The sequence below is a fragment of the Mus caroli genome, chromosome X (assembly GCF_900094665.2).
Source record: "Mus caroli chromosome X, CAROLI_EIJ_v1.1, whole genome shotgun sequence".
In the NCBI taxonomy this organism is placed as follows: Eukaryota; Metazoa; Chordata; class Mammalia; order Rodentia; family Muridae; genus Mus; species Mus caroli.
The window spans coordinates 150,198,709-150,212,649 of record NC_034589.1 but is presented as its reverse complement, the minus strand read 5'-3'; the positions used below and the strand labels follow the sequence as shown (position 1 = coordinate 150,212,649).

At 39.4% G+C, this 13,941-nt stretch overlaps 1 protein-coding gene across 5 annotated transcripts in view; it reads left to right on the top strand.

Annotated features, from left to right (window-relative positions):
• Window positions 1-13,918, top strand: part of Nhs (NHS actin remodeling regulator) — a 315,783-nt gene extending 301,865 nt beyond the window's left edge. For 4 of the 5 annotated variants that reach the window (XM_021153511.2, XM_021153510.2, XM_029473256.1 and 1 more), the window contains 5 exons: window positions 1,480-1,672; window positions 4,365-4,496; window positions 5,483-8,461; window positions 8,740-8,866; window positions 11,301-13,918. In XM_021153511.2, the coding sequence (XP_021009170.1) occupies window positions 1,480-1,672; window positions 4,365-4,496; window positions 5,483-8,461; window positions 8,740-8,866; window positions 11,301-11,907 (4,038 nt within the window). In that variant the 3' untranslated portion in view covers window positions 11,908-13,918. Of the gene's footprint in view, window positions 1-221; window positions 298-1,479; window positions 1,673-4,364; window positions 4,497-5,482; window positions 8,462-8,739; window positions 8,867-11,300 lie in introns of those variants that run through there. The other variant, XM_029473257.1, reaches the window with a different exon arrangement.
• The last annotated feature ends 23 nt before the right edge of the window (window positions 13,919-13,941 follow it).

Below are 13,941 nucleotides of genomic sequence, written 5' to 3'. Positions count from 1 at the left end.
CCCTCCCTCTCTTTCTCCCTCCTCCCACCTCCATCCCCCCTCCCTCCCTCTCTCCCTCTCTGCATGCACCAAACTTTTTTTTTTTTCTTTTTGAAAGTTACCTAGGAAACAAAGTCTTTTGTGTTCCAACTTTATTTGAGCTCTTCACTACCCTGGGAATCTGCACAAAAGCTGAAGAGCGAAAAGAAGGTGCAATATTTTACTTAAACCATCCGTGGTGAACACAAATTTCCCATGGTGGGGGGAAATTGTATAGCGTTGGGTGTGTTGGGGGGCTTTGCAGAAACCTCTGATAAGGTAAGTAAATGCTGGACTTTCCTTTAAGCAAGGGGCTCTGGACTTTATACTTTAAGGAGACTTGAAGACAGTTCATTTGACAACATATGCAATCCCGAGCCAATAGGACAGTTTCCAATGTGAAGACTAGATAGTTTTTTTTTTTTTTAAGTGATCCTGGTTTTAGCACAGAGGGTTATTAAAACCTTATTGAAATTTAAAATTAACTTATTTTATACAGTTACCTATCTTCCTCTGAACTGTATAAAGAAAACCAGGTTCAGTGGTGGAAATTGGGTCTTTTATTATACTGGTTTAGAAACCAAACCCTGAAACCAAAAGTGGAATGGAGCCTTTTGTATAATCTGGGCCTGGAGCCCAAGCTTGAAATAAAAGTTAGGCAACATTAATATTTATCAAAGGCTTGGATAGACAATTTTCAAATGTGATATAGAACTCAAAGCCTCTAACTTACACAGCTGGAAGAAAAGTTTTGTACCACAAAGCCAAAAGAAAATAAACTAGAACTCTGCTACCCATCCAAATTCGAAAGAAAAAACCAGAGATTGTCTGCTCCCTCGAGATGTGTCTGTTCCACTGTAGTTGGATACTGGGCTTTATTTGGCTTTTCCACGGCCATCTAATGTCAGTTAAACTGAGTTTTAAAAATGTCATTCACCAAAGCTGTCTTCTTGCAGTGAAATTAAGCCCTGGAGTTTTGATGGCCTCCTGGAGTAGGCTGGCTTATCTGCCAGGTGGTATGATCCAGACTCTTTCATGTCTTGAGTTTTCCTGCATAGTTTCTGAGCATTTTTATAGCCATGTAGTTCATCTGACTCCTTTGATCACCATGGTCTAGAGGTCTCAAGATTTTTGACAGGAACTGGCAGCAATATAAAGATGCAGAAAGTAGATCTCCCTTCCACTGACTTAAGGACAAGCAGTTTTCTTCAGTTTGAAGGTCTAGGTCCTATCTCTTAACTCCATTTCACTGAAAACCATGCTTTGTGAGCCCATTTTTTCCCCCTTCTGTCTCTCTTCACTGTTGAAACAAAACTTTTAATTAGTTGTACTTACTGTTTTCTAGAACTGTTTTCTTTGTCCTATATGTTTATTTCTATCCTTATTTTTTTTTAATGGAACTATAAAATCCCTTACGTATGTAAGCTATGGGAGCTGAATCTGAATGTATTTTGTTCACAGTCCCACTCTCCAGAGGATGAAGACACAGATGCCATGCTAGGGCAGAGGCCAAAAAACCCAATCCACAATGTTCCCTCTACACTGGATAAGCAGACCAACTGGAACAAAGCACTACCTCTCCCGACTCCTGAGGAGAAGATGAAACAAGATGCCCAAGTGATTTCTTCTTGCATTATTCCCATCAATGTCACCGGTATCATTTCCTTTCTTTCCTTTAGGGGCAGTTGGGTCTGAATTGTCTATGTATTAAACTTGTCCAAAACCTGTGCTGTTAGCCTCCCTTATCAGCTAAGAATACCATTTTGTTGTGAGCAAGAAATCTTCCGTCAACATCCAATCCAGGAGATATTCAGTAAGCTTTTGTCCGGTTTTGAACGCCAATTTGCATATATTCTGCTGGACTGCTTGTTATGTAAATGACAGTTTCTTTCTGGAAAAAAAAATCACCAAATAGCTCTTTGGCAGTGATTAATCATATGATAATGGTGTGTGGCACCATGCTAAAGAAAGCAGCAAAACCCAGTTTTTTAAAACTGCAAGTAAGGTTTCCAAATAGAAAATCTATTTTCATGCTTCCCTAGATGAAGGTGGGCTTTTTCTAAAAGACCATTAGACTAGTGTATTGATTTTAGGGATTTTTGACCTGAAAATATGTAGAGATGAAGGGTGAACTGTATTTTTAAATTGGCAAGCCTCCCTTCCTTTCCATTTCTGCTGTTGTATCTGTTGAAAGTCTGCATAATTAGTCTTCATAGGATGAAAGCCTAGCTGGACTTTTCTTCAAAGTCTATTAGCAGAAGTAGTGAATTCAGGAGCTGGAGCTGGGAATTTTAGTTGTAAATCAGATGATGTTTTACTTTTTAAAGGGAGCTATAGGTTAGTATACCACATGATAGATTTAATAGTGGGGTGTATGTGTGTGTTTGTGTGTGTGTGTGTGTGTGTGAGAGAGAGAGAGAGAGAGAGACAGAGACAGAGAGAGAGAGAGACAGAGACAGAAGGAGGGAGAGAGAAATTCAGAGAGTTATACTTTATTCTCAACCATTCTCCCTCAAATTAAAAGATCTCCCATTGGTATTTTTAAACACCTCTTCTAGTTTCCCTTTATCTTATTTATATAATAAAAAAATGTAAAAAGCATACTTTGACTGCCTTAGTCTTGATTTCCTGTAACTAAAGACTGCATGTCCCCTGAGAAAGCATTTTGGACTTTGCTATTATCAACTCCACTCAGATTTCTCTCACCTAGAGTGGGGGGCAGATGGACCAGGTATCTGGGACAGATATTCTTTTCCTCTTGCATAAGAGGTACTCTAATTCATTGGCCAGTTGTGTCATGAGCTAGGACTTAATTTTCCTGGTGACCTATTTGACTTATAGGATAAATTATTCTAAGGATGTGCACTTGTGTGGCCTCTATAATCTAAATAAGATGTGTTTGAGGAGTTTGTGTGCCATGGATCATTCTGACACGCTTTTAAACTAATTTTCAGTCTGGGAACATCTGACTATTAGCAGCCACTGCTTCTTTTCTGGTACTGTAAGTAAAAATCTTGTTTTAAATGTAGTACTGTGATTATAGGCCATCATCTTGTGATTAGGAAGAGGAGAACATTTTTTCTTTCAGTTTTATTTCAGGAACTCTCAAGATGAAAGCCCAGATTAGATGTTGATTTCAAGAGCTTTAATGAGAACATTGTTAATGGTGTCCATATAACACACAGTGTCTGTATATCATGTATTCAATAGTCATTAGGATTCAAATGAAGGATTTTAGTTTTTGATTGGAACCAAGAAAGGAAAGTCTCATTTATATGAATTCTCTGAGAGCATTGTAATCATTCGTCCCATGATACAGATAATTCAAAATGAGCCTAGAAACTGTTGACACTGTGATGTTATACAGCTGACCCAAGGTTTAACAACCCATTCAGCCCCATGCTTAACAGGAGAAAAAATAATTAGGTGATCAAATCTCAAAGCACAGCATTTCAGCTTTCTGAGCCACTGCTTTCACTGAAAAGTCTACAGTGTATGCTTGTGCCATACACAGTTTGAATTCCTTACCTTCTTCTGCACAATTTAATAGAACCACATATAGTGCAGCTTATGTGACCATAGAGAACTAATACGCACCATGGATGGCCCCTACATGCATACTAGCAAACAATGCTTTAAAAACTAGAGAGTTTATCTTATTAGCTGGTTTGTACAGAAGGTAGTTCCATTTAAGTACAGGAAAAAGAACTCCTTCATATGTTTATTTCTAAACCAAAAAGCATCCAATTTAGTCACAAGAAGAAAGTTGAGTTATTTAATTAGTGAAAAGAAGAAAGCCCGAAGCTATTATGTTTCCTCACAGCAGTGTGTGTTTGTGTGTTTGTGTGTGTGTGTGTGTGTGTAATTACTTGGAGAGGAAGTTTGGACATGGGAGATGGAAGGAGAAAAACTCACAAAGACGCCTTTAATGAAGAAATGGGTCAGGATATGTTAGGTTCACATCTTGGGCACAGATCTACTATACAAAGGTATCAGTTTCAGGGAGCCCAGAAATAGACCAGTAAATAATAGTGTCTAAAGGTTATAACCAGTTCAGCATGAGAGAGCTTTGCTGACATCCTTTTCTCTTCTTCCTATTTCTTCTGGTTTTCTTCTTTTGCTTGTTGCTTTGGGCAGCGCAAGCTGCTGTGGGAGGCTGTATGTAGAAGTAAAGTCTAATGTACTGCAGCATTTAAATAAGGACTATAGAAGGGCTCCCTTACAGTCATTCACAAACTTAATGCAAAGCCTTCCCTGACTTCCAATCGATAACTATTACTGTGTTCCAAGCAACTGAAAATTTGCTGGCCATTTAAAGGCTAATGAGAATTATTTGTGGGTTGCAGGCGTTGGTTTTGACAGAGAAGCAAGTATACGCTGTTCTCTTGTTCATTCACAATCTGTACTCCAGAGGAGACGAAAACTGAGGAGAAGGAAAACAATCTCTGGGATTCCCAGAAGAGTTCAACAAGAAATAGGTGTGGTATAAAAATGTTCATAGTTTCTGTCTAGTGGGGGTTATAAGGAAATGGAATAAAGTACTACTTTCAACTCTAACATTCCTTAGAAATATTGAATGTTTTAATTTTAGTACTTTTAAAATACTGTATATTTATTTGTATTCAGAGTATTGTATTCATTTGGCATTATTTTTTTAACTCTGTTCTTGAACACAAAGGCTTAACCTTATAGACCAAGGCATATACATTCAAGCCTTCCAGGTGATAAATAATATTTTGCCTACTTAAACATTTCATTAAGATAGGAAATATGAATAAACATTCAATGCAAGAAGGTTTGGGTTTTTTTTTTTTTTGAAAACTGTAACGTCATTTGAAGAGAAATTGTACTTTTATGTGATTATTTTTAAAATAAATTTTAAACATATCCAAATGGGAAATTTTAAAACTTTAAAATCTTTGGGGACATTTAAAGATTTTTTTCTGTTCAATGTGTTTATAATATTTGTACCAATTTCAAAATATTTAAACAAGACTTTAATTTTTATAATGAAATCTATGAATTGTATTCTATTATGCTTGTATTACAAAAACACAAATGAAAAATAGTGGCCAGTACTTTAGGTTTTGTACTTAAGGGTTTTTTGTTTTGTTTTGTTTTTGATATTTTTAAATCATCTTTCTTTCACGAAAGCAGTCAGTTATTAGGGTAAATTAATGTGAAGAGACATGGTTCATAAAAAACAAAAAGCATATCTTCTCTCAATGAGTATTCATGATGTGTGTGTGTGTGTACATATACATAATACAACACATACAAATAGAAGAAAACATAGACAAACTCAGGAACATAAAGCATTTTAATTTTCTCCTAATTTTACATAATAATTTTTTTCTGTAAGAGAAAGTTCTAACATGGTAGCACACAGATTTATAAATAGCCCTCAAAATGCCTGTTAGTCTGTTGAGATGTAATATCCTACCATGTTTTCCATGTGCCCTAGATTCTGATGAATCACCAGTGGCCAGGGAAAGGAATGTGATTGTGCACACAAACCCAGACCCCTCCAACACTGTCAATAGGAGGTCCGGAACCAGGGACTCTGAATGTCAAACTGAAGATATTCTGATTGCTGCCCCATCCAGAAGGAGAATTAGAGCTCAAAGGGGTCAAAGCATCGCAGCTTCCCTTTCTCATTCAGCTGGCAACATTTCTGCCCTGGCAGACAAAGGCGATACCATGTTTACTCCTGTCGTGAGCAGCCGTACAAGATCTCGGAGCCTTCCTCGGGAGGGAAATAGAGGTGGAGATGCTGAACCCAAAGTAGGTGCTAAACCCTCAGCATTTGAAGAAGGAGAACATTTCGTGGGTGACCATGAAAGAACCCCTAATGATTGTAGCGAAGCTCCAAGCAGCCCAAGTACACAGGAACACCAGCCTGCTTTGGGCCTTGCATGTTCTCAACATCTTCACAGCCCTCAGCAAAAGTTAAGTGAGAGAGGGAGATCACGTCTGTCCCGAATGGCAGCTGACTCTGGAAGCTGTGACATCTCCTCCAACTCAGACACCTTTGGAAGCCCCATCCATTGCATTTCCACAGCTAGTGTCCTCCTTAGCAGCCACATGGACCAGAAAGAAGACCACCAGTCGTCCAGTGGTAACTGGAGTGGGAGCAGCTCTACATGCCCCTCACAGACCTCAGAGACAATCCCTCCCGCAGCTTCTCCTCCCCTCACCGGCTCTTCTCACTGTGACTCAGAATTGTCACTGAACACTGCTCCTAATGCTAATGAAGATGCCAGTGTCTTTGTGACAGAACAGTACAATGACCACTTGGATAAAGTAAGAGGCCACCGGACAAACTCCTTTACTTCCACTGTTGCAGATCTGCTGGATGACCCCAACAACAGCAATACAAGTGACAGTGAGTGGAATTATCTGCACCACCATCATGATGCATCTTGCCGCCAAGATTTTAGTCCTGAGCGTCCAAAGGCAGATAGCTTGGGATGCCCAAGTTTTACAAGCATGGGCACCTATGACAGCTTTCTGGAAAAGTCTCCTTCAGACAAAGCAGATACTAGCTCTCATTTCTCAGTGGACACTGAAGGATACTATACCTCGATGCACTTTGACTGTGGTCTCAAAGGTAATAAGACCTATGTCTGTCACTATGCAGGCCTAGGCCCAGAGAATGGTCAGGGTGTCGGGGTTCCTCCTGCTCTTCCGGACTGTGCCTGGCAAGAATACTTAGACCACAGGAGGCAGGGGAGACCAAGCATCTCTTTCAGGAAACCAAAGGCAAAGCCAACTCCACCTAAACGTAGCTCATCGTTGAGAAAATCTGATGGAAATGCAGACATTTCTGAGAAGAAAGAACCAAAGATAAGCAGTGGTCAGCACCTGCCTCACAGTTCCAGGGAAATGAAGCTGCCTCTTGATTTCTCCAACACGCCTTCTCGTGTGGAAAATGCCAATCTGCCTGCAAAGCTGGACTCTTCTTGGATAAACCAGAGTGAACATGCTATTAAGGAACCTCAGTTGGACACTACAGACATTTCACCATTCAAAGATGAAGGTGCTGAACCAACTCACTATGCAGACCTCTGGCTTCTGAATGACTTGAAAACAAATGATCCTTACAGATCCTTATCTAATTCTAGCACTGCTACGGGTACCACAGTGATTGAATGCATCAAATCTCCAGAGAGTTCTGAATCCCAAACATCCCAATCAGAATCAAGAGCAACCACTCCATCTCTTCCTTCAGTTGACAATGAATATAAACTGGCTTCACCAGAAAAGCTGGCTGGCTTAGCATCTCCATCAAGTGGCTACTCAAGCCAGTCAGAAACGCCAACCTCCTCTTTCCCTACAGCTTTCTTTTCAGGACCACTGTCTCCTGGAGGTAGCAAAAGAAAGCCTAAAGTCCCAGAAAGGAAATCCTCACTACAGCAGCCATCTTTAAAAGATGGTGCCCTATCACTGAGTAAAGATTTTGAACTTCCAATTATACCTCCTTCTCATCTTGACCTAAGTGCTCTTCATGTTTTGAATAAACCATTCCACCACCGTCACCCACTGCATGTTTTTACTCATAAGCAAAACACAGTCGGAGATATGCCGAGGTCAAATCCCGCACCGTCTCTTGCAATTACACCAACAGTTCTCAAGTCTGTCAACCTGAGGTCCATCAGTAAGTCTGAAGAAGTTAGGCAAAAGGAGGGCAATAATACAGATCTCCCCTACTTAGAAGAGAATGCTGCCACAGCTGCTTCTGTGGCCTCCTTATCTCCAAGTAAGGCAAGGCCACACACAGCAAAGAAATCAATATCACGCCAGTATTCTGCTGAAGATACCCTCCTGCCCTTTTTAGATTCCTCTGTAGTTGAGATGGGACCAGAGAAGCATTTGGAAAAGAACCCTAATTTTGATGGAAAGAGTCATGGTGATCCAGAAACTGCAACCTCAGCTAGCAGCAATCTTCCAGATTCAAATGTGATGAAAGAACAAATACAGATGGAAAGCGAGCTTATCTCAGAAAACATACTAAGTAAGAACTGTGGATTTTCAACAGGATTTCAGAGGGTGTCTGCTTCCCGCCCCAGTGATTTGGGTAGTAAAATGATACAGTATGGAGCTAGTCCAGATGGCACTGTACAGCAAGGACAGAAGGCACCCTCTGGAGTTAGGGAAGAAGGTGGAAAACCAGAATCTGTGGATGGAATCACACTTCAAGCCAATTCATCAACTAGAGTAACAGACATAAGCAGTCAATATAAGCATCAGCATGTTGTGAGCCGCCACCATGACAAAGTGCCTGTGACTATCCGCCATGAGTCAGAGATGTCAACTGTAAATTCATTCCCTGAAAAATGTTCTGAACAGGAAAATATTGCTTCAGGTATTTCACCCAAAAGTGCCTCTGATAACAGCAGAGCAGAGGAGACCCAAGGAAGTATGGACGAGACTTCATTGAAAGGTCAGTTAATGATACCTGTGTTAGGGTGGGAGTGTGTCCTGTGGTGAAGGGTATTTCTCTGGAGCCCTGGGTGTTGGTTTCCCTCTGCCATTTCTTTTCACCTATCAAAACAATTGAGAAAAAAGCTACTGTTATTTAGGAACTAAGATTTGACAGCTATCTCTTTCATTTCAAAAATCATGGTAAGGTACCTTATGTTTGTTTGATCCCCGAGTCAGGAGAACGGGGTAGTGAGATGTTTTCCTGCCCTTTAAGGATGCTTCTCTTCTTGTTTTTAGAATCCTCACCAAGTGATGACTCCATCACTTCACCACTCAGTGAGGACTCTCAAGCTGGAGCTGAGGGTGTGTTTGTGTCTCCAAACAAACCTCGAACCACTGAGGACCTATTTGCAGTCATTCACAGGTGAGAGAGTGGGACCACGTCTCCAGAAACAGGCACACAAAAGGGTTTGCTTTTGAAGTGCCTCTCACTGAATGTAAATATGGGGAAGCATTTTGAACCTGTACTACACTCAATGACAGCAACAACAACAACAACAACAAAAACAGCAAGAAGGAAAGAATTATCTTTCTCAATCAAATTCATAGACTGTGTATACATGTTTTAAAATATTAGTCTAGAGAGAGAGACAGTTCAATTAAGAGAGTTCTGTAAGAAGCATTGAAGGGAAGATGCTGGGTGATTTCCTGAGGAAAGACATTCTGGAAGAAATTTACATGCGAAAACAATTTATAGTTAAATTACTTGGAGTTAAACTCAAGTGTAATCTCTGTTGTATATATTGTGTTTTGTATTTATTTTTGCAGTACTAGGCATCAACTCCAATATCTCACATATGCTATACAAACACACTGCCATTGACTTATACCCTTAAATCCTGACTGTTAAGTCATCTCTTGAGTCTACAAATATTGTCAAATCTGTAATCTCACACTAGCTGACCTAAACATATGTTGATTTGCTAAAACAATCTGAGATCATCTCAGCTTTTCTTTTCTTTTTTAAAAGTTACATTTCTTTCATGGCACTGACTTTTATCTCTCTCAATTGAAAGGTCAGATCTGGGTTGCTTTCCCGGAACATGGTTGGGCCTTTGCTGCTCATGAACACATCTCTTTTGTACCTGTATAACCTGTTATCATTGGCCCGTATTTGCAACAATTCATTACAGCTGCTGACCATGAAAGCAGAGCCAAAAAAAAAAAAAAAATAATAATCCTTGAAAGCAAACTCATAGCCATTGAACTTCCGGAATGATGCTACGTGTTCTCTCCACAAACATAAGCTCCCTTTTAACCTTTGCCTTGGGGACCTAGATTGAATTCCCAAAGGAAAGAACCTGAAGATTATCTTTCCTTTTTCACAGACTTAACCATTTTGGAAGCAAATTCTTTGCAAGCAGTTTATAATCTCCCCTTTCACCCTTTGGACTTCTGCTTTTTAAAGGGTTTCTGTTTTCTGTTGGTTCTGTGTTTTTCTTTGTTTGTTTGTTTTTTGTTTTTCCTTAAAGCAGGAACACTACTCTTTAGCAACTGCATTCTCCTAAGGATTCTCCTAGTAGCACTTTCTGTGTGTACCTTAGCAGGCAAGCTTCCTCACAAACAACGCAAGAATCACTAATATATTCTTCACCACAGATGTTTAACGTTCAATTATAGTCTCTAACCCTCACACTTTATCTCCAAACTCAGTACAGATTATTAATTTGCTATGTAAGTTAATGAGCCCTCAAAGAACCATATGGTATATCTGGAATAGTGGGCAGTATATAAGTTGTAGAATCAAAAAGATAATCAGATTGGAATAGGATACCACTTTCTGTGCTGTCTTGAATAAATTAAATACCCGAACTTACCCTCTTAATATAAGTAGAAATACCTACACCTCACAGATTTGACTCTGATGATAAACCAATATTTTGTGTCTAGAATCCTGTAGATGCTAAGACTCCTGCTATTGAAAACTGCCTTCTGGTGGTACCAAGCACTGATATGCAAAGATAGCAAACACAGAGGTTTCTTTGAGTAAAATCGCTCTCTTCTGGAATGTGGAAAGGCAAAGCTCACACTTTCTTCACCACACATGTTTTTAAATTAGTAAAGAACATGCCACCAGAGTCAGGAATGACTCAGTTAACGCTGAAGATTCACTGAGTTTATGAATACTTAATTTTCAAAATAAGAGCAGCAATTTCATGGCTATAGAGGTTATTTAGATTTAAGGAGTTTGGTAATCTTAGATCATATTTGTGTAGCATTTGCCTGTTTATTTACATCCCAGTGACAAGAATTATTTTTGCTGTCTTGAGAGCTTAGATTTTATATTTTAAATGCTCCAGAGATGGTTTAAATTTTCAGTTCCTCACAAAGAGTTGATTTACTGCTAGACATGTTGTTGATGCCCCTGAATACCTAAGACTCATGGTATTTGTATTAAAAACAATAGACTATTATTAAAAGTCACTTAAGTAACTTTCATGTGCAGTAATTTAAAATGTAGGTTAGTATGTCTCTCTATCACCAAGCCCCATCAGGTATCAAACTAAGGGCAGTCTTGACGCACTGAAGCCATTCTCTGCTTGTTGTGAGAGTATTTTTCTTTGTATTGCAGAGACAGATTTCATGAGGAAAAACAGCAGTGTTTCCCCATGCTGTAAACAGACGTCAGCAGCCTTAAAATCTAGGAGGGAAAGTAATGAGTCACAACCTTCCTTAGATTCTACCATATAAGATGCTCTTTAAATATGATAGATATGGGGATGAGATGGAACACTTCTTGATTCATAAAATTGTCTGTGGACTCGGATTTTTTACCCCATTTTCTCTTTTCTTAAAAGATCCAAGAGGAAAGTACTTGGAAGAAAAGATTCTGGGGATATGTCTGTCAGAAGCAAATCAAGAGTTCCCCTTGGTAGCAGTAGCAGCAGTGCCAATTCTGTCACTTCACCCAGCAGCAATGTGACAGCTGGGACTAGCCAGAGGTCTCCTGGTCTCATCTACAGAAATGCCAAAAAGTCCAACACATCCAATGAAGAGTTTAAGCTGCTGCTCCTCAAGAAAGGCAGTCGTTCAGATTCTAGTTACCGCATGTCTGCTACTGAAATCCTGAAGAGCCCGGTCCTGCCCAAGCCTCCTGGGGAGTTTACTGCAGAGTCCCCACAAAGCCCCGATGATACCCATCAGGGCACACCTGGGACTGAAGCACTGTCTCCTCTGTCGCCGTGCTCACCACGAGTCAATGCGGAAGGGTTCTCCTCGAAGAACTTTGCAACCTCAGCATCAGCACGGGTTGGACGCTCCCGGGTCCCACCTGTGGCCAGCAGCAGCCGCTACAGTGTCCGCTGCCGGCTGTACAATACTCCAATGCAGGCCATCTCTGAGGGAGAGACTGAAAACTCTGATGGGAGCCCACATGATGACCGATCCTCCCAGAGTTCCACCTAGTTTGCCTGAGCCAAGCTGACCTCAGATGTCCAGCCCCTTATTAATGAAAGGATATTGAGACATCATAGAGGAACTGGAGAAAAGGCAACAGGGTGTGGGGGTTGCATTGTTGCTTGGCAATGAGCTTCTAAATATGTGTTGAAGAAGCAGAAAGTGATTGAGTCATTTTTTTAAAATTAATTTTCATGTTTTAAGTAGCAGTTCTGTCTCTTGTGGTTTTCTTTAGCACAGTTTGATTTGTTCGGTCTCATTCCTTGTGATAAGAGAGAATACAAAAGTATCTAAGTTTCTTGAGACCTACACAAGGTTTTCCCAGAGCTGCCTATTCCGAAAATAAAGCCCTCACTGTCATGATTCTATACGAAGATGAAAGTACTCTGGAGGTTTGGTATTTTTTTACATTAAAATAAACTAAAGCAAAATTTAGAAGAAAGAACTACACATATGTAAATACCATATTTTTGATAAAATGTGTAAATAGATTTATCAATGATGAGTGGACAAGTGGCCAATTATCTACCACACACCAACTATTTATAGGACACACACAAATAAAGTATAATAACTGTATTCTGTGAATACCATTTTCATATCAAATACCATATTTAAATGTCCACCAACATGATTTCTGAGTGATAAACCTCAAATATGATTTTAAAATTGGTGAAATAATGGAAATATTGAGGTCCTGTACTGAAATGTGATTAATTTAAAGTAATGAATTTAGACCTAATCATTGTCGTGACAAACTATAACAGAAACAAGCTAATCGCAATTTGTGGCTGTGATTTGCCATGTGACAATTTGAACAGAATGAAAAGCATGCTTTTGATTTTTTTTTAACCAATGAAAGAAATCATCATTCTCAATGCAAAGTCCCCACCCCACCCCCACCCCAATAGCTTTAAGCAGTGTCCTTTAGAATTTAATTTTTCAGTGGATTGCTTTAAGGAGAATGAGTAGAGAAACCAGTAGTTAATTTTAGACCATGTTTTATATAAGGCTACTGGGGACAAACAGTCATAATCTAATGACTATACTCTTTAAGCTTCTTAATTAGCTCCAGGTTCGTAAACGAACAGAAATAAAAGCTAAGCATGCCACAGAGCTATTGACTTCTCAGCAAGTACCTGTGATGAGTTTTCAGCCACGCTTCCTCTCTGTGCTGATGAGATTCATGCTACCTAAAACTTAACAGAAATGACACTGTGAACAATGTAGTTGGGAAGTAGATATGTGTATATGCATTATTTATATTCACTCTTCAATTGGGCATGGGGAGCAGCTCTGGTTCACATTGCTACACACAGCGGATTTTTGTCTGGTTTTACTAGATCTGCTTGATGGTAAAAGGGGAGGGTGGTGGGTGGGAAAGGAAATATCAGGGCAAGCGCTCTGATAAAATGAAGGCAGGGAAACAAGCTGAATTACTTGAAATTACTTGAATTTTCTTGTCTTAAAACTGAAAAAAAAAGTGTAACAAGTTGAAATCTGCAAGTGGTTCTCACACCTCTGGTTTTAACGTGAACTGAGACTAAAGTTTGAAATCATATGTGAGAAATATAAGCACCTATATACTTAGAATAGGTTTTGAATGGGAACACTAGAAATTAGAAAGAACTAAGGAAGGGTATGACCTGTGAAAGACTAGAAAGTGATGACAATGACAGAACACACTAGAATCACCAAGAAATCGATGAGCAGCTGGCTTTATGCCTATGCAAATAGTATTTGAGAAAGTAAGATGTTTGAAAGAATTAACTCATGCTAAATGAAGGAGAAAGTCTGGTCTAAGAAGATACCGTCTTTCAATAGAAATTTGTTGTAAGATTTACAGATTAAGAATTTAAAAATCTGTTTTTGGTGTTTTGTTTGTTTGGGGGAAAAAGTCTGACTTCTAATATTTGTTTTTACTACCAAATTGTGTTAGTTAATTTCTTGTCATTCTTGTATGTAACATGGGTGTTGGGGGTGGAGGGGTAGAGGAGGAGATTGAGAACTGGGAGAAAGGATGAGAGAGAGAGAGAGAGAGAG